General features: G+C 39.0%; 1 protein-coding gene across 1 annotated transcript in view; it reads left to right on the top strand.

Annotated features, from left to right (window-relative positions):
• The window catches only part of RASA3 (RAS p21 protein activator 3), a gene marked incomplete at both ends in the record, with an annotated part of 126,551 nt that overhangs the window by 103,470 nt on the left and 2,418 nt on the right, over positions 1-20,663 (top strand). Inside the window, 14 exons of the mRNA XM_079549311.1 lie at positions 530-634; positions 1,159-1,315; positions 2,153-2,301; positions 6,150-6,264; positions 7,170-7,244; positions 7,645-7,768; positions 9,064-9,170; positions 9,769-9,846; positions 10,663-10,740; positions 11,310-11,383; positions 15,165-15,271; positions 16,230-16,312; positions 19,551-19,762; positions 20,534-20,637. Of these exons, the coding sequence (XP_079405437.1) occupies positions 530-634; positions 1,159-1,315; positions 2,153-2,301; positions 6,150-6,264; positions 7,170-7,244; positions 7,645-7,768; positions 9,064-9,170; positions 9,769-9,846; positions 10,663-10,740; positions 11,310-11,383; positions 15,165-15,271; positions 16,230-16,312; positions 19,551-19,762; positions 20,534-20,637 (1,568 nt within the window). The remainder of the gene's footprint in view (positions 1-529; positions 635-1,158; positions 1,316-2,152; positions 2,302-6,149; positions 6,265-7,169; positions 7,245-7,644; positions 7,769-9,063; positions 9,171-9,768; positions 9,847-10,662; positions 10,741-11,309; positions 11,384-15,164; positions 15,272-16,229; positions 16,313-19,550; positions 19,763-20,533; positions 20,638-20,663) is intronic.

The following is a 20,663-nucleotide window of genomic DNA, read 5'->3' as shown; positions in this document are numbered from 1 at the left end:
AGATAATACACATGTGATACTGTGTGGTAGAACAGTCCTATTATTTGTACAGAAGAACTTTAGGTGCAACAAATATGTAAGCTTGACATGGTGAATCTTCCCAGAAGCTAGAGCATTGGGAAAGGCTGAGTACTAATTCAGCCTCACTCTTCAAACTTTCATTACACTGCTGGTAATGAAATCAGCCCGAGACTGAAGGTCTCTGGACATTTTTTTGCCATGGTATTCATTTTGTCTGTATTTTTTCCTTTATCTGGGATATGCAGAGAGCCCCTGGATGTTTATCAATAGGGACTGTGGAAACAATACAGATGAGGAAAAGGTATTCTAGATGATTTTTCACTGGTGTTTCATGGAGATGAGCTGTAAGGCTCCAGAAGTCAACCTTAGCCTCTTAACTGTTTGAAAACCAGCACTGTACATTTTGGAACTTTCTAACTCCTGGGCTTGAGGAGAAAAACCAACAAAATTCAAATAAAAGAAATCTTATTTATTCCTTATCTTTTAAAATGACTTCTTTTTGTTGCAGAGTTGATCTCTGGAATGCCAGTAACTTGAAGTTTGGAGATGAGTTTCTAGGAGAACTGAGACTTCCTTTGAAATTTCTGCGACAGTCTAGTTCTTATGAAGCATGGTACTTGACGTTTTTCTTTCAGAGTATGAGTAGAAACATATATTTGCTGTGAAGTCTTTGAATAATTACTTCTATGTGATAAAGTTTAAATGGATTTAATTTGTATCTGTAATTAAGTAAGCAAACCAAAATGATCTTAGCAGATGTAAGAGCAAGAAGTTTTGATAATCTGACTAGAGATTTGAGTATGTCTCTGTGTAGCATGTGCGAATTTTAATACCTTGAGTTTTTGATATTATTTACTGCAATTCAATAGCAATGCCATAATTTTATGAAAATGTGGGGTTTTTTTTGATATGTTACATCAGCACAAATCGTAACGATCAGAACTTTCCATGTTGGAGTTGGTGCTAAATACACTAACATTAACAAATGATTAAATTTTTTGATTCAGAACTCTCAAGAAATTTAATAAGTTTGTAGAGATTGTTTGTATCACTAATCTATAGCTTTTCTATATGCTTATGTGTAGGCTGAGATAATCTTGTGTTTCAGCACAAACATTATCTATTTTTGCATTACAGGTATTTCCTGCAGCCCAGAGATAATGGTAACAAGTCACTGAAACCTGATGACCTTGGTTCCTTAAGGTTAAATGTGGTTTACACTGAGGACCATGTTTTTTCCTCAGACTATTACAGTCCACTTAGAGACCTCCTGCTAAAATCTGCAGATGTTGAGGTAATTTGCTTGCGCTGTTTGTTGTTTACCTGTAATTCATCCTCACAGGGTTCCCCCTGAATGTTAGGCACAGTCTTGTTGGCACCATAGGTGAATAATTACCAGAATCTTCAACTTCTTTCTTCTTACACCCAAGGATCTTGTTAAGCTCTGCATATCCTTCATGGTTGTTTTCTGTCCTTACAGAAAAGATCTTTATCTGCATATAGTACGGTGGGTGGAGGCACACCCAGGAACACCAGTGGTTTTAACAGCAGCATATTCTCTGTGGCTTTCTAATTTTACGTGTGAAAATGCAAAGTAAACTTCAGTTTGATCAATTTGTTTTCCTTTATTGGAGAGGAACTAGTTTACTTGCATAATTTAAAAACAAAACAAAATGAGAAAACAAAACAATCCCAAACAGAGAACCAACTCTAAAATGTCAGAAGGATGGACTTCATCTGCCATTGTGTATAGTTTTAGCGTTTGACTTGGACCTGAGGTTTGAGTGTTGATTTTTTCAGTTCCAGAACTGGTTTCTGTTGTTACTATAGTCTGAAAATGGGGAGGTTTATAGTTCTTCAGTTGCTTCCCAGGCAACGGTCACATTCAGTGAAAAGTCAACTGTTAAAAATGCAGGAAAAAGACTGCACTGCAATAGTTTTTAAATTGCTGCCCTCTTCTGATCAAAACTTAAAGCCAACTAAAACTGGAATGTGAGGCCCAACCATGTTATGTTTAGACACGTTTAGGTAACTGACCACTGCAATTGTTATGTGGGTTTGTGCACTAAGGAATTAATTATGCTTGTGCTATAAAGATCTCTCAAAGTTTTTATTCCTTTTTACTCTTCAGCCTGTCTCAGCATCAGCTGCACACATTTTGGGTGAAGTTTGCAGAGAAAAACAGGAAGCAGCCATACCTCTCGTCAGGCTTTTCCTACACTATGGCAGAATTGTGCCTTTCATAAGTGCCATTGCAAGTGCTGAAGTGAAGAGGACTCAGTAAGTATCAACAAACTAATTGCTGTCAAGCTCTGTGTTGGCTTGTGGTAGGATCCTACACTCAGTTTCTAAAACTAAATGCAATTTCAAAATAAACTGTTGAAGTTGCTCCTTTTCCTCCCAGCTAAGCCAGGAAGCCATTGTGCAGCAGGCAAACTATGATTTAGTTGTCATTATGGAAAGATGGTGATGATTATAAGCTCTTCAGAAGGGATAGGCAAGGAGTGAGGGGTGGTGGTGTGGCTCTCTCTATATTTGAAAGTGTTTTGATGTTGTTGAGCTTGGGGCTGGGAATGATAAGGTTGAATCTCTGTGGGTAAGGATCAGGGAGACACCAGCAATGTGGCCATCCTGGTGGAGGACTGTTATAGACAACCTAACCAGGATGAAGAGACAGATGAGGTGTACTATGAACAGCTGGCAGAAGTTGCACAATCGCTAGCCGTTGTTCTCATGAGGGACTTCAGCTTCAGACTAGTTGACTACCCTTGGGGTACCATCCCCTCTGACCTGGATGTATCAAATGGGGAACAGAATAAACCCTTGATGATTCAGGTGTAAACAGTTACAGACCTACTGCTCCATCTGGACTGCCACAAGTCCATGGGGTTGGTGGTATCCACCCAAGAGTGCTGAGGGAGCTGGCGGAGATGATAGCCAAGCCACTTTGCGTCATCCAGCATTCCTGGTTGACCAGATGGGTCCCAGAGGACTGGAGGCTTGCCAGTGTGACTCCTATCTACAAAAAGGGTTGTGAGAAGGATCCAGGGAGCTACAGGCCTGTCAGTCTGACCTCTGTACCAAGTAAGATTATGGAGCAGATCATCTTGAGGGAGATCACACGGCATGTGCGGGATCAGGCCTGGCCAGCATAGGTTCATGAAAGACAGGTCCTGCTTGACCAATCTGATCTCCTTCTATGATCAAGTGACTTGCCTGGTGGATGAAGGAAAGGCTGTTGACAGTCTACCTAGACTTCAGCAAAGCCTTCAACACTGTTTCCCACAGTATTCTCCTTGAGATACTGATACCTATAGCTTAGATCGATAACACTCTTTGCTGGGTAAAGAACAGGATGGGTGGCTGGGCCCAGAAGGTGGTTGGTGAGTGGAGTTAAATCCAGCTAGCAATCGGTAACAAGTGGTGTTCCCCGGGGGTTGATACTGGGGCCTGTCCAATATCTCTGTTGATGACCTGGATGAGAGAATTGAGTGCACTCGGTAAGCTTGCAGATGACTGCAGTTTGGGGGCAAGTGTTGATCTGCCTCAGAGTAGGAAGAATCTACAGAGGGACCTATTCAGATTAGATTGACAGACTGAGGCCAATGGGATCAAGTTCAGCAAGACAAAGTACTGGGACCTGCACTTTGGCCTCAACAACCCTAGGCAACACTACAGGCTTGGGGCAGAGTGGTTGGAAGACTATGTAGAGGAAACAGACCTGGTGGTATTGTTTGATGCTTGCCTGAACATGAGCCGGCAGTCTGCTCAGGTGGCCAAAAAGGCCAATGGCATTCTGGCTTGTATCAGAAATAGTGTTGCCAGCAAGAGCAGGGAAATGATCGTCCCTTTGTACTCAGCTCCAGTGAGGCCACAGCTCGAGTACTGTGTTCAGTTTTGGGTGCCTCACTACAAGGAAGGCATTGAGACGCTGGAGCTTGTTCAAAGAAGGACAACAAAGCTGTGAGAGGTCCAGCACAAGTCTTACGGGGAGCATCTGAGGGAGCTGAGGTTGTTTAGTCTGGAGAAGAGGAGTCTTGGGGTGACCTTATTACTCTCTACACTTACCTGAAAGGAGGTTGTGGCAAGGTGGGGGTCAGCCACTTCTCCCATGTAACTGGTAATAAGACCAGAGGGAATGGCTTTAAGTTGCCCCAGGGGAGATTCAGGTTGGATGTTAGGAAATACTTCTCTGAGAGAGCAGTCAGGCACTGGCACAGGCTGCTCAGGAAGGTGGTGAAGTCACCGTCCCTGGAAGTGTTCAAGAAACATTTAGATGTTGTACTGAGGGACATGGTTTAGTGGGAAATCTTGGTGATGGGTGGATGGTTGGACTGGATGATCTTAGAGGTCTTTTCCAGCCTTGGTGATTCTGTCATTCTAATGTCAGTGTTGTTTATAAAATTTCTGAAGAACTGGCAAGTTTCATTTGAGGAGGAATTCCCATCATGTTTTACAAAATTTACTTGGAAAACTGTTGTAAGGTCCGAGAGCAGGGAATTTCACTCTGTTCTCTGCATTGGTAGCTTGATAATAACTGTAAAAATCTTCAGCTGTTCATGTGAAATAATTTCAGCTTCAGAGTATGTTAATAAGTCATTTTGCACTGAGTAAAAGTGTTTGCTGGACTTTTCTAAACAAAAAGCAAATTTCTTCCTAAATATGAATATTTAAGGCAAGCTGTGTGTCTAATCTTTCAAATTAGAGGGCTGAGAAACAAAGACAGGGTTGGATCGGGCATTGGATAACAGAAAACAGAATCTTTTTTTCTGCTCACTCTTTGTAAGTAATTTATGTGACTTACAGATGTTCTGGCAATGTAGTGGTGTAAGAGTATTTACACCAGACTAGTCTCAAAGAGCAGATACTGCTGCAAGCCTTGTGCCTACATAATCATGCCATTGGCTGACAATAGAAGAGCCAACAGGTAGTGAAGGAGAATGACAGACTTGGGTTCTGAAGTACAACTCCTCAGTACAAAATAAAGACGTGTGAGTTGCCTTTCTTTCAGTGTGCCTGGGGGTTAGGGCGTTTTTCTTCCTGTAGGTGTGTGTTTTTCTGTGCTTCAGGTTGGCTGGAACTGCTTGGTTGATGCAGCATGAGGTAATTTGCTGCTCCCTAGTCAGTCATGTTCCTGAGATAAAATGGCAAAGATGTTTGTTTTCATGACTTTTTGGGCATTGTAGCAGGCAGGGAGCTTACTTTTTTAATTAAAAAAAAAAGAAAAAAAAGAATCCTGTTATTCATTGCTTGAATGAGTACAGCTGTGGTAAGCTATAAGCAGCAGAGAAGATGTTAGTGTGTATACAAGAATTAACAAACTTGATCTGATATCTGTAGTCAATTTTTGATCATATATGTGTAAAAGACAGTTGCTTATATATGGATCTACATAACTAAAATTAATATACAACTTTTAGTTGAGTTTTCAAAATGTGACAACAAAAAAAGTCTAGTGATAGTGCAGAGAGATAATTTTTAGCAGATTGCCATGGCCATATATCTAGTACGAGAAGAATTCTGTGGAGGTGATGTTTCAGAAAAATGTGAGAATATGTGAGAGTACACACAGTTCTGTTTAGAATTGGAATCTGTGTTGCATTTAATAGTGTTATTGCAGGGCAGTGCTGTGGGTCACTTAAAAGAGATGCCTGTGTCACTGGAGCTGGTGTTTTCATCTCCCTCCCAGTTTACAACCATTTATTTGGAAGAAGGTCATTTGTGATGTCCAGTGTTGTTACAAGACTGATATTGCTCCCTTCCTTCCCTTACTCAAATAAATGCTGTTCAGTAGCGTGTGAAAACAGGTGCAGTTTCCCTTGTTTGTATTGTAAACCCTTTTGAGCCTACATTGTTCCCTTGTGTTTGGATGGTGTAGAGAGGCTTCTGCAGACTGTGTGAACACACCAAAAAATCTTTAGTCCCTCAGGATTTAACCTGATTGCTGCTTTTCTGTTACAGCCTGGAAGTGACTACATAACTGCATCTAATGGCAGGCTTATGTCAAAAGGAATTTTTGTTTATGTGTTCAGAAGCGTATTTTCATCACCTTTAAGTGCTGCTTGTATTTCCATATGTTAGCAGTTTATTACAAAGAGACTAAATTACAGAAAATTGTTCACTTCTAGAGATCCAAACACCATTTTCAGAGGAAACTCATTAACTTCCAAGTGCATCGACGAGACAATGAAACTGGCAGGGATGCATTATCTGCAAGTTACACTAAAGCCAATTATAGATGAGGTAAGATCATTTAAGACTTTTTTTTTTAATTAAAATGTCACTTCAAAAGGCCTTGAGGGAGCAGGTACTGTTTTTCCTTCTAATTTTAAGTGATTTGTAGGAAAAAGAGTTAAGAACCTGTTTCTACGTACATTGAAATCTTTTTTGTTAGTTTAGCTTAGCCACAACTGAGTCACCCAGTTCTAAAACAATTAGATTGTATTAAAGGAAATAGAAAGTTTCCACCTGTCTAACAAAATTAAATTATTCCATTTTAAAACATCTACCACATATTGTTTCTGAGAAATTAATAAAGTAGTAACTGCGAGGGATAAAGGACATATACAGCAGAAAGCTGCTGGAAGCTGTAGCTGAGACGTCTCATCTTTAAAGAAATTAAATTATTCTTAGATAACTGTGTATGTGATGTATATATTGTAGGAATGGTTTATTATCTGTCCAGTCCAGAGTGGTGGGTGTGGGGTTCTTAGTGCAATAATTGAGCAATACTCTCAGACCACAGACTTCCTTCAAATGATTTGACAGTTTCTTCAGCAGTTGGTTTACTGTTTCATCAAAAACATGTTCAGTTGTTAAAGAATATAGATATACTTTGAAAATTGACTCTTTTAGCAAAATAGGGCTTTTCCTGAGCAGTCTTGCATGAGAGCATCTGAATGATTTTCATCTCAGCTGAAAGAAAGAATAGAACAAATTAATGACTCCTTTTGGAAAAAATGAAGGTTGCTGGTAATTTACCTTTGGTGCTTTGTCAAGAAAGAAGTACAAATTATGCGCTTGGCTTTTTACACAAAAAGTAGGTGAGGATTTTTGCAAAATCCTCTTCTTGAATCCTTTGTTCTTCTTGAAAAGTTTATTCGAAAGTAAACTAATATATTAATTGTGTACTGTATCTTTTTTTCTAGATCTGCCAGGTACATAAACCTTGTGAAATCGATCCTGTGAAATTAAAAGATGGTGAAAACCTGGAAAATAACAGGGTATGCATTAGATTTTGAAGATAGAGTATCTGTTACCTTGTGTAACTTAGGCTCTCAGATAGCATTATCATTGGTTGCGAGGATAACAGCCTGTGTCTCTTATGTCTCTAGCAGTGTCACATAAAAAAAGTGCTGTGAAAAGATGGAATATGTCATACTAGTGTATATGTTGAGGTTTGTTTTTTATATGGATAACATTATTACATATAATACATATGTACATATAATATATGTACATTCATTGAAGGGAGTATCACTGAATGTGAGACTGTTTTACAAGTATATAATGTTAAAACTGAGGATTTCTTACCAATGATCCCATTATGAATAAACCCAGTAATAATACTGCTTTCCACAACAACAACAACAAAAAAATTGTTATAATTGTTGTTTTTTTCAGGAAAATCTGAGGCAGTATGTTGATCGCATTTTTACTGTCATTACAAAATCTGGTGTAAGCTGTCCTACAGTGATGTGTGATATTTTCTTTTCTTTGAGAGAATCAGCTGCTAAACGTTTTCAAGGTGAGTTTCAATATATTATTCTACTTTATATCTCTGATAGGTGTAGTGTAGGTGCAGTCTAGAAGCCTCTGTGATTCATGATACTTTTACTAATTGGACAACGTATTATCCCAAATATGATTTGAATTCTGTTTTTTCCCTGATCATTCATTTTGCAAAAAACATGACTTTAGGTGATCATGAGCTTTCCTTAAACATCATTCAAAGGAAGACAGCATTTTAAGTGAGCATTTTGTTGGTACATGTTTATGGTTCCTATTTACAATTTACCCTGAGTTTTCAAATGTTCACGTTTCTATGATGGCTCATTCTGCAGATTCATAGAATCGTGTGTTGAAAAGGCCTGTGTTGAAAAGGACCACAATGATCATCTAGTTTCACCCACCCCCTGCTACATGCAGGGTCGCCAGCCACCAGACCAGGCTGCCCAGAGCCACATCCAGCCTGGCCTTGAATGCCTCCAGGGATGGGGCATCCACAGCCTCCTTGGGCAACCTGTTCCAATGCATCACCGCCCTCTGTGTGAAAAACTTGCTCCTAATATCTAACCTAAACCTCCCCTGTCTCAATTTAAGACCATTCCCCCTTGTCCTGTCACTGTCCACCCTTGTAAACAGCCTTTCCCCCTCCTGTTTATACACTCCCTTCAAGTATAGGAAGGCCACAATGAGGTCTCCCCGAAGATTTCTCTTCTCCAAGCTAAGCAAGCCCGGTTTCCTCAACAGGTCCTCATCTGGACCTGTTCCAAGAGTTCCACATCTTTCCTGTGCTGGAGGCCCCACGCCTGTAGTCCAGATGGGCCGAGTAGAGGGGGAGATCACCTCCTTCTCCCTGCTGGCCACTTATCTTTGAATGCATCCCAGAATATAGTTGGCCTTTTGGGCTGCAAGCACACACTGCTGGCTCCTTCCATGCAGCTGAATTATTTTCTGCTCATACATCAGCTTGTAATAATGACCAATCTATAAATTAGAGGAGTTGTTGTGATTTCATTGTCCTAGGAGAACCATGTGCTGCAGAAGTTTTCTCACTGTCATGAAAGCACTTTTCCACTCCCTAATAGTTGTTTTAGTTTGTGAGAATAAGCAGGCAATGCCAAACCAGAATCAAGCAAAACAGCTAACATGTATTTTCGTGAAGGGCAGCAAATTATAATAATGAAGATTGAAGTTGTAGATCATATGTATTTCCAGCAAATGTTTAACTTTATGAAAGCATTCTGGTAATTTCAGAAGGTTTTGAAGGAAGTATTATTGAAATATTGAGTAGAGGTATTTTTGTTTTGTTTCGTATAGGTGACCCAGATGTGAGGTATACAGCTGTCAGCAGCTTTATTTTCTTGAGATTCTTTGCTCCTGCCATTCTTTCTCCAAACCTCTTTCAGCTTACACCACACCATCCAGTAAGTACTGCATCACTATTTCTAGCTATGCCTATAGTTCTACCATATTCTGTCTAGCAAGATTCTTTTCTACATTATTTCAGTAGTCCCTAGGATAAATAGCTTTGTTAGTTCAAAGATCTGCTAGGTCTGTCTCACATATGGGAACCTATGTTGAATGGCAGTTATGTGAAGAACGTGGGAAGTATGGAAGGAACAGTGAACTTTAAGGTCAGACAAGGTAGATAATCTTAGTTACTCTGGAAAATACGATCATTGCTTCATTTATACTGTCTTAAATCAATGCTAGATTGATCGCCAGCAACAATCGGAGGTATTTTGACTGTTAAGCAACTTATCCAAACTTTTCATGGAAGACCTGAGCAGTTTTCAAGACAGGTGTCTCTTTAGTTTTGCATGTCATTACTCTACAGAGAACCCAGGGCAATAGCTGTGATGCATGGTGACAAGAGTCAAAAACGTTTGAAAGAAACAACTATTTTTCTGTAGTGTTTTATTGAATCTTTTTCAATTTTATGTTAATTTTCTACAAGAGGAGAAAAAAATAAGAAATATTTTAAGTCTTCAATCTGTATAATGCTACTGTTATCTTTCCTAGGATCCACAGACTTCTCGAACTTTGACGCTTATCTCTAAAACTATTCAAACATTGGGCAGCCTATCAAAATCTAAATCTGTAAGTTTATCATTTTCATTTAAAGGTTTAATTTGAGAAAGTGATTTTTTTAAGCTTTTATCACCCATTCTAATTAAGCCTTGAAAATTCTTGAGTTGCACTAGTCTTAAACAAAACTCTTTTTGTCTGTTGTGATTATCAGCCTCACACTCGTGGCAGAATTAAGCTTGTCTTAATCTGAACTGCATTTTAGTAAAGCAAAATTGTATGACCAACCTAGAAGACTGTTCCAGGGCATTGCGTTCCTTAATTGAGAAGAATCTCCCATTAAGGAAAATGACTGTGCTTTCCTTTTCATACTAATTTAGTTTCCAGTCAGTCAGTGCTGAAATTAGATTCAGTTGTCCATGCGCTGGATTTCTAATTGAAGTAAAACTTGTATGCTTAAGGCACCAAATGACTATATCTGGTGGAAGTTTGGGCTTCCTGGTGGTGTAGTTACCATTCACATGGGCGACGACAGATGAATCTGTACCTTAACTATGAATCCTTTTAGTCTACAGAATTCCTTGCCCTATAGTTTTTCAGAGGACCAGGATCAAAAGCCAAAGCAGAGGCTTGAAGCTTTTGAACAGTACATTAATTGTAGTAAGCAAGAATTTGGAATGTGTTCTACTACCTTTTTGAAGTAGAAATTTGGTAATACTTTTTTGAATGTGTGCTGTACAATAGGAAAGTCTATTTTCATTTATTTTACCTCTGGACAGGGAAAAAAAACCTCTTTGGTGATTTTTGTCATGGTCTACTGCTATTGAGAATAATAATTTGAGGTACAAACTGTATTATGACATGCATGATTTTGATTTTGTATTTCAGGCAAATTTCAAGGAATCCTACATGGCTACTTTTTATGACTATTTTAATGAACAGAAATACGCAGATGCAGTAAAAAACGTACGTAATGCTTGTGAATTGTGAATGTTCTGAATAATCCTTAGGGGCTGTTGAGATTGAAGCTCGGAATCCTATTATGTACTGTTTGTAAACCAGGAAGTGTGTGCTAGAAAAAGCAGACTCCTGATAATTGTGATAGTTTTTGGGAAACTTGTATCAAATTATGTGCATGTAAGATTAGAATCTCTTTAGATCTGCTTGTATTTAGTAATTAGGTTGGATCAGTAAGGCTGCTGAATTGAGCTCAAGTCACGTGCATACTTCACAGAGTGTTGCAGATCTGTGATGAAAATTGCTTAGTACAAAAGTAATTGAAAGATATGTTTTACAAAGAAAATGCTTGGAGAAGAAGCACTGGTCATCTGCAGTTTTTGCACTTAGTGACATTTGTGCTATTTTTAGTTTACAACACAGGAAAGCTCCCAAATTCCTCAAATATCTGCCAGTACCCTTCTGTTTAAATACTTCTACAGTATTTCCTTGCAGTGCTATATTGTACAGATGTTTAAGATTTTAATTTTTTTACTGCTGTACTGTCATTTTATCTATGGTTTTTGTTCACCTTCTAGTTTCTAGATTTAATTTCATCTTCAGGAAGGAGAGATCACAAGAGCATAGAGCAACCTATACTACTTAAGGAAGGGTAAGCATGCATGTGCAACAACACCTTCTAAATATGTGCTTGCTACTATTCTAAGGCAGCTATCTTTTTCTCCACCCCTATTCCATCTGTATGTTCAGAAAAGAGTGTAGGAAGATTGTTGCACTGCTGTTTCTACTCTCTCTGGCTGCTATAATTGATTTCAACATCCTTTCACTTAATTTAAACATCTTAAATTTAAGTGTACTTTGGAATATATGGAGGAAAAAGAAGCCTGTAGACCTTAATCAGCACAGCTAAAGCAGAATGAATTTAAATCAGCACTATATTAAGATCAAGTTCAATTTCCTTTTTTAAACGACTGTGAACAAAAGCTGTAAAATGCAGATACTGCGTATCTTAGTGAGGGCAAAGAATTTGCTTCTGCTGCCCTATTAAATCCATATGCTAATCAATTTCAGGGCCATTTTGAGGGAAACTTGTCATGCATTTGGAACAGGTTCCTGTAATAGTATCTTTCTGTTTCATGGAACCATGTTATGTGTACCATATTAGTTTTAGAGACTAATTATTGGCAATTTTTTTGTGTTTGAAAAACGAGTTTTGAAGGTCGTCTGTGTGCACTGTGAGAACAGCTTATTTGGACTAAGAGGAAGAAAGTAAAAATCCAAATTCTTCCTGTCAGACCTTAGTAAGCTGAGCTGCTGCTGCTGAAAGTAAGCTGTCATGGTAGTTCCACATCATGCAAAAGTCAGGTTTTCAGTGAAAGCGTAACCCCTTCCAGTTAGTCTCTGCAGTTCACTTCTCTGATGAGGGTCTGTCCCTAGAAGCAAGTTTCTCTGTTTTAATTCTGTACATTTATCATTCTTTTGTTTTTGAAAGTAAATGTATAGTTTGTAACATTTTCCCTCTAACTCTAAAACATGATTTTTTTCTGCCTCTGTCTTTCTTTTGCTCCTGTCTGATTTTTTTCTGTCTTTTCTTGCTCGGCCTGTGGCTGCTGTTGTAAGGACTCTTAAACTAACAGTAAAGAAAGTTGATGGTAATAGTTCATGCAGGTAAGATGGTAGGGGCAGTTGGTGCTTTGCTGTAGCTACTGGCTGACAGCATGTCCTTCCTTCACAGCAGTAGTCTTGTCTGACTTAACTTTGGGAAGGAAGTAGTCTGTTTAACAATCCTGAAACGCCTGTGTAAAAGTAGCAGAGATCATTCTGTTATTTATTTCTTAACGCTGACCAAATCCTTTTTTTTCCTTTCTTCCTTAAAACAAAAACCTGCTGAAAGTAGAGATTATGGACTTCTATCTATAGGCAGAGGCTCCAAGAAGCACTGAGATTTGCTTAATATTCATTGTATATATCCTGATGAACTCACTGAAAGTAGTTAAGAGGTTGCACTTCAAGGCACTTCTTGAGCAGCATTCATGTAAATTGTTCTCAAGGTTATAGAGTGGGCTTCAGCTGTCTGTTTTTCCCAGTGTTTTGCATTATTGCCATACTGTGTCGTGGAAGATGGGTGGGAATTTTTTTCCAGATTGATTGGCTGGTTAGTGGGGTTTCTGCTTGTCTTTGCAATGTTTTTATTTCATTTCCTTTTCTTTTCTTTTCTTTTCTTTTTTTTTTTTTTTCCTTTTTAAAAAATCTATCCTTCTATTAAGAATATCTAAATGGAAAGCTATAGCGTATGTACTCTTGTACTTGAATGCACAGTACCAAAAATTTTAGTCACTGGCACTTGGTTTGCTGGCATGGATCATGCCATCACTGCTTGATAGCTGTCTGCCTGGCTCTTCCCAAAAGGAGGAAAACGAAAAGGAGAATTAGTCTTACCCTTCTTGTGGGTAAAAGTTGCATGCTGACGCTTCTAAGTAAAGCTAAGGCAGATCCAAACTCGGGTCTACCATAACCACAAGAAGAAAAGGTTTCTCCAGCCACACAGCACTGGAATGGATTTTATCTTAGACTGTGGTTTTTTTTCCTTTGTGCTGCTGACTATTTGCTCAGATTTCTCACACATTCTGCAAATATTGGAAACAAATCCTATTAAGTTGACCTTGAAACTTAAGTGGTTTTGAACACTGCTCACCTATCCGTGAGAAATAAAAGCATGTTCTTCCCTCAGCTATGTCAGCAAAGAAGAATTAAATTAGAAATGTGCTCTTAGCTCTGCAGTATGGAATTTGCTTTTCTTAAACAGGGAGGCTCAGTAGGCATATACGGTTTTGAGTAACCTTTTAAGTGTTGGCATGATAAGAAAGAGAAACTGACCTGAAGAGCATATTGTCCAGCCCAAGGATATTTGCTCTTCCCTTGAAATTTGCCTCAACCTTGAAATACGAAGTCTGCCACCAATCCGGTCAGTCTGGTGATGACTTCAATCACATGGTTGAGTTAAATCTTTCTTAAGGAATCCTAGTACTGAGACAGTAACTGACCATTTAAAAAATGGAACTGAGTGTGACTAAGAATGATTAATGAAGAATATATGTATCTTTTGCTGTGTACAGTGTTGTCAGCTTTTGCCCATACAGCTTTGAATGAGCAGAGGGCACCAGCCCAGCTGGTCACAAAATAGTTAAAGTCTGAAGGAGCTTGGGCTTCTGTTGGATCTTTAAAGAGCCCTACAGTTCAGTTGGATGCAATGTAATTGTTTCTGACTGAAGATACCAGAAGCAAGAAATAGGATTGCCTGGTCTAAGCATTTTATCTCTGCTATTGAAAATCTTCAGCCAAATCACCCCCTATTCTCTCTGTATGCTCTTTCTGCTCTATAGTGCCTTCTTACGAGATAAGAAAAGGTGCTCTGTACTGAATAGTTTTTAATGGCTCTACTGTGCAATTATTTATTTTGCACAATGGTTAATGTAATGTAATGTGTAAAGTAGCTGTTAACAGCTCCCAGCTGCACACACATCTTACACCAGAAATGAGGCTGAGCAATATGAAGTTACCAGGCTTTCCAAAGTCACCTTGAAGCTTTTGGATTGATTTAGTGGTTAGGAATTTGGTGGATGCATCACAGTTCCTTGTAAGCTAATTCAAGTTTGAAATTAATTAAAACTGACGACTCAATAAATGAACGCCCTTCATCTGAAAAAGAAAAAAAAGAAGAAGAAAAAAAAAAGGAGGGAGTTCTAGCTTTCAATCATCAAATTGCTTTGTATGTGACTGAATATCCATTTCTAACTGCAGCATCAATATGCAATTGCAAATGGCATTGTGGAACGTGGTGATTTTTTCTAGAGCATGAGAGTGACTAAAGCATGTAAGCACAGACCCTGTGCTCCAGAAGCTTTATACCTGCTTTTTAATTGTTAAATTTACTTAAAAAAAATTGAGCTTAAAAAAAAAAAAAAAAAAGAAAGAAAAAAAAAAGAAAAAAAGAAAGAAGACTTACAGAGTCTTGTGTTGTCACGCTTAACAGGTCCTTTTTCTGCTGCATTAGGAAATCTTTTAGCTGCATTTGTAACTGCAGAAAGAGCACATGCTGCAGTTCAGCTAATCAACTAGAATCCCTGTGTACACTACAAATCAATCTATGTGTCTTGCCCCGTACTGAGATCTGGAAAAAGGACAAGTTTAACTAACAGATGCACTAAACCTATCCAAATGTGACTTTCCTTTTCTTGTCAAGAGAAGGCCTCAATAATGAGAAAACACCGTGTCCCTTCCTAAAGCTTTGCAAGTGCCATTGTGTGTGTGTATATATATGTATATATGTGTATACCTATATACATAAATACATATTTTATATGTATGCATATATATCTATGTAAGTGTAAGATCTGGTATATTGTTGTAACAGCTGTTGTCCTGTTTACTAGGTTCATGATTAAGAGAGCACAGGGAAGAAAACGATTTGGTATGAAGAACTTCAAGAAGAGATGGTTCCGCCTGACAAATCATGAGTTTACATATCAGAAAAGCAAAGGTAACAGAGGTTTGCTAGTCTCTTTTTAGAAGACATTGAAGCAAAGATTAAATCTACTATAAGAACTGAGGACTGAGATTTAAGTCTGTAACTATAGAAGGCACAGTACAGAGAAGTCTTGTCAGTCTGTATGTTCTTGCCCTTTCTTTGATAATCCTGTACTGATAGCTAGAGAAAGTTCTTCAATAACATAGGACTATATAAATAAGCAGAAATTTTCATAGTATTTGTTTAATATTAGATACTAAGCATCATCTCTAGGTTTCAGTTACCTAGTAAATAGTCTGGAAACAAAATAGTCAAGGAAACAAAACTCAGGAGCTCAAATTCCTTGCACTGTTGTGTGGTTTTTTTTACTGGACGTTGTCAAATGCATTTCTCATGATTTTTATAAATTCTGTAGAATTGACATAACTGACTGCAGTCTGCTTGGGGTTTGACTGCAAGCTTTGAGCCTGCAAACATTTGTTCCCTTAATGCTGCCTAATATCAAGAATTTTGCTTTTGATAGTTTAATTCCAGTAGTTCAGTAGTACACAACAAATATCACTCCCATCTATCAAATAAATAAATGTGGAGTGAGAAAGATGAAAAAAGATGTCCAGATAATGACAGTTGTCATTTCACACTCAACTTTGAGATCTTACGTCACCTCCATAAGCCTGGTTCAGCTGAGAGGACAGTAATGATTTCTTTCACCTCCTCAGGAAATATAGTGTGTCTTGCTGCAGTAGTCAATTTCTCAGAGATTTGCTAGCATAACGTAATGCTGCTGAAAGCAGAAATGAAATTAAGGTAATGCTTCAAGACTGTCCTGGTAAATCCCTGCTGAGTGAAAGGTTTTTTTCTATGCAGTCAAAATGATCTTCATAGGAACTGAATCAGCCGTCAGAATAAGGGCATAGGGTGAAGTTGAGTTTTGAATAAGTTGCTGAGCCTCTGTGTATGTACTCTGCAGGTGATCACCCTCTGTGTAGCATTCCTATTGAAAACATTCTGGCAGTGGAAAGACTGGAGGAGGAATCCTTTAAAATGAAAAATGTAAGTAGGTCATCTTTGTTAACTTCCTTGTTAGGTTGGTCTGGATCCACCAGACTAATCACCTTTTTCCCTTTTGTAACTCGGATTGGGTTTCTATTGAAAGATGTACAACCACAGCTGCTTACTCTATATATAGTAGCAGGAGTTTCCAAAAGTACAGCCCATTCAGATTCTTACCAGCACAGTCAGCAGTCCTTGGGTTTCGTGATCCACAGCACACTCAGTACTGATCACTGCTGATCAGCTGTCTGGGCTCCATAGTGTTGGACACAGGTATGGTAATCACGTCTCTGCCCTTTCTGTCGGACCTCTCTGTTGTGAAGGAACTGACTGCTTCTGTTTGTGGAGGATCACAGACATACAGCTGAGATAAAACTTTCTGGGTATTGAGAGGAGCTGAGCTGTAATTCCGATTAACTCTTCAGTCAAGGCAGTCTTTAGCTTACGCTGAGTTTGCTGGGCTGAAATGCATTCAGAATATCTCTTTTTTTAAAAGATTTATTATAGGAAAAAATATCCTTTTATTGTTAACGATAGAAGATATTACTGTGAGCATGAACAGAAACCATGAATTGCTTTGGATTCTGAAATACCTTATGAAAATAAAGGTAACTACATCTGTTCAAGAAAGTAAGATTCAGAGTGTTTCCAAGAGCAGTAGAAAACACCATTATCACCTTCCCATAGTGACATTTGTATTCCCATGCTGCGGAATACTGCAGTGAGAGCAGAATCCTCAAAAAATCCACATCAGGTGTATTTGCAACACACAGTCCGTCATGGGTGCTAACTGTGATTAAAGATGCATATTTTCTATAAGTATTCTGTATGTACTTGTGCTCTGAGTTATACCAAATTTATTTCCATCACTCCTGATAAAGCAACATGTCTGGCAGTAAAGCCAGGAAGTCTGTATTGCCTTTCACGTAGTCTTCATTTTCCTTACACACACTGCAGGGCATAGAGTGTGGATCTAAGTATTCAGATTTTCTGTGTTGTGTGAGAATCTGCTGGTGTTTTTGACAGTTTAAAGGTCTTGGCAACCACTTGAAATTCTTGACTTAGTTGTTGGCTTCTCGGTAACATTTGCCATATGCTAGTTCACTTAGGTTGGTATCCCCTTACATAAAGCCATACCCCTTAAATTTTTTCATTTGTTCAAATGCAGAAGGATCCATTTACCCCTGCAGGACAATGAAATTCTCTTTCCTGTCGTCATGTGTCGATAGAAGTTGAGCTACACACTCGTCTTTCCTTCCATCTTCCTCTTCCCTTTTGTCCCCATTATCCAAACCTTGATTGCCAGTTATGGTCTGAAAAGTTTTATTTAAAAGACTCTCTTCTCCAGTATTTTGACAATGCTGGACTGACTTTAGCAACTCCTCTATTTCTGATATGTTAGTCTTTGTGACTTTACTGATGACATCAAGCTGATTGGTACAGTTGACACAATAAAAGGGAGTGATACTGTCCAGAGGGAACTGGACACACTCGAAAAGTGGGATCACAACAGTCAAATGAGATTTAACAAGACCAGAGTATATGGTGTTGCCCTTGGGTCAAGGAAATCCTGGATATGAGTACAAAGAAGAACTCATTGTGAGCAGCCCTGCAGAGAAGAAGTGGGGGATCCTGGTGGATGGAAAGCTGGGCATGAGCCAGCAGTGTGCTCGTGCAGCCCAGAAGGCCAACAGTATCCTGGGCTGCATGAAGAGAGGGGTGGCCAGCAGGGAGAGGGAGGTGATTGTCTTCCTCTGCCCTGCCCTTGTGAAGCCCCAGGTGAAGTACTTCATCCAAGACTGGTACCCCCAGTACAGGAAATGTGGAGCTGTTGGAGAGGGTCCAGAGGAGGAGCACAAGGGCCACTGAAAGAGGTTTCAATTAGATTTTAGGAGGAACTATTTTACTTGGAGGGTGGGAAGGATCTGGAACAGGTTGCCCAGATAAGTTGTGAATGCCGTATCCTTGAAAGCATTCAGGGCCAGGTTGGATGGAATTCTTCGCAAACTGATCTAGCAGTTGGCAACCTTGCCCTTGGCAGAGTGTTGCAACTAGATGATCTTTAAAGTCTCCTCCAACCTAAGCCATTCTTTTATTCTACAACCTGCCAGGTGCAAAATTCAGACCAATATTTTGAATCTTTGTAACACACAAGGATGAATTTCTGTTTTCTTAGAAAAACAGAATATCCTGAGTAGGAAGGAGACCCACAAGGATCATTGACTCCATCTCCTGGCTCCACACAGGACCACCACAAATATATGTCTCTATATATATACATATATATAGAGAGAGAGACATATATTTGTGTATGTACACATATTTTTGTGTTGCATCTTTGTTTCTTTGGAAGGACCAAAGAGAAATCAGCTGTTTGGAAAATAATATTCAACATGATCTGGACAGTGCAGTGTCTAGCCATTTGAATAATTGAATGGAAAAGTAGAGTAGGAAAAGGATAGTTTAGGAATACCTGATAAGGAAAACCCATTAAAGTGAAGTTTTTGCAGAAGATAGAGGAAATGATCAGTGTGTGAGGTTGGATCAGTGTAATCAAGCAATAAGTCTTGAAACCTGTGTCTTCAAGGGGAAGAAAATAGAGGCAATTTTGCCATCTTGGAGCAGAAGCTATTTTGGACAGGCAAGGGAGCTCTCATTTAGATACTAAGTGCCCAAACTGTAATGCAGAATTAATGTGTGGTTATTTGAACCAGGCAATTAAAGAGAAACAGAGAAAACTGCAGCTACAGTTGGGTGCAGAACTGTGGAAGTTAGTAACAGCAAAAAATCATGTTGAAGTAAGCGTTAAAAAGACTAGAGATATGGCAGTTAGAGCAAAGCTGCCCCAAAGGCTGGATCTAGACTCTCATTATTTCTCTTAACGTTTCTGTTCAGCTCTGTGTTGGTTCCTTCTTCCAGCCATCCAAAACTTGAAGCTGCAGCATTACTAAAATTGCATCCCTGAGGCTGACAACAAATCTTGCTGAGGCCCAACAAGCAAGTTGATACTAGCTGCTTGTAAATCACCTCCTTCAGGAACAGTATCTTATTCCTTGTACCAGATGGAAAGTCTTGTTTCAAGGGCACATTTGTTTCTTCATTTTGTGTTGAAATATATTTATTTGTACATTCTTTTAGTATGCCTGCTTTTTACTGTAACAAATTGATCAGTCTAAGTCTTCTAAAGTCAGCGTGTCATTCTGGTAGTTTATTCTGTGGTTTACTTCCGTGTTTGCAGATGTTCCAGGTGATCCAGCCTGAAAGAAGAGTCTTGTATATTCAAGCAAACAACTGTGTGGAGGCCAAGGACTGGATTGATATACTCACCAAAGTTAGCCAGTGCAACAAGAAGCGCCTCACAGTCTACCATCCCTCTGCCTATCTTAATGGCCACTGGCTTTGCTGTAAAGCTACTGCAGATAATACTCCTGGCTGCACACCTTGCACAGGGTAAGGATTGGTAACAAGCAGATCTGTATATTGCCAGGAAAAGGTGGATTGCTGCAGTGTGGCAGGAATGCAGGTACCAAGATGAGTCTGATATGCAGGTGTTGCGGTGTTTTAAGAGGTCATCTTTGCTGACACTTCTGATGCTGTCAGTATCTGCATATTCTAATCAAACAGCTGAAATTTTTAGAGTTCAGAACCTTGATAGGAGTTGACTGTGGGATAAAATATTTTGATTCTGATCATCTGCAATTAGAAAATAAGCCAGAAATCCATTCAGTGTTCTGTTTGTAAATTTCTGAAACAGATAAGCATCTCCTTCTGGGTTTAATTCTAAACCAGTCTTTTCTGAGCAGGTTACTCATGGTCTCTGTTAATGCAGAGATACTGTCTTGTTTCTAGGAAACTTATTTTCATCTAAACTGAGGAAAGCAGCAATTCTGTAGTGGTAGTTCTTCTCAGAATATAAAACCCAGATAGCTGGGAAAATACAGTGCTTTGGCTCCTCCATCTGGTTATAACAGATGGATTCATCAAAATGTCTGGATTCTGAGTCTACTCTTTCAAGTCACAGTGAAAACATGCTGGATAAATCCAGGCATAGAGAAGTTTGAATCTGTCTTCCTTTTCTCTTGGGAAAATCTGGAGGTTTTGTGCTCTGTTTCATACAGTTTGTCATCTTTCAGGAATACTGCTTTCATCCTTGTTGAGCTTTTCACACCATAACACGCTGTTTAACATCTAACTCCTACTTCTCTTCCTGATGTCTTGCAGAGGCCTACCAGCTAATATACAACTGGATATAGATGGAGATAGAGAAACTGAGCGCATCTACTCTCTTTTCAACTTATATATGCCAAAATTGGAGAAAATGCAAGGTGAGGCTGAAACATCTTTGCAACTC

Source organism: Tetrao urogallus (genome assembly GCF_951394365.1).
Source record: "Tetrao urogallus genome assembly, chromosome: 1".
In the NCBI taxonomy this organism is placed as follows: domain Eukaryota; kingdom Metazoa; phylum Chordata; class Aves; order Galliformes; family Phasianidae; genus Tetrao; species Tetrao urogallus.
The sequence above is the reverse complement of the archived record's forward strand: the minus strand, read 5'-3'. Positions and strand labels throughout refer to the sequence as shown.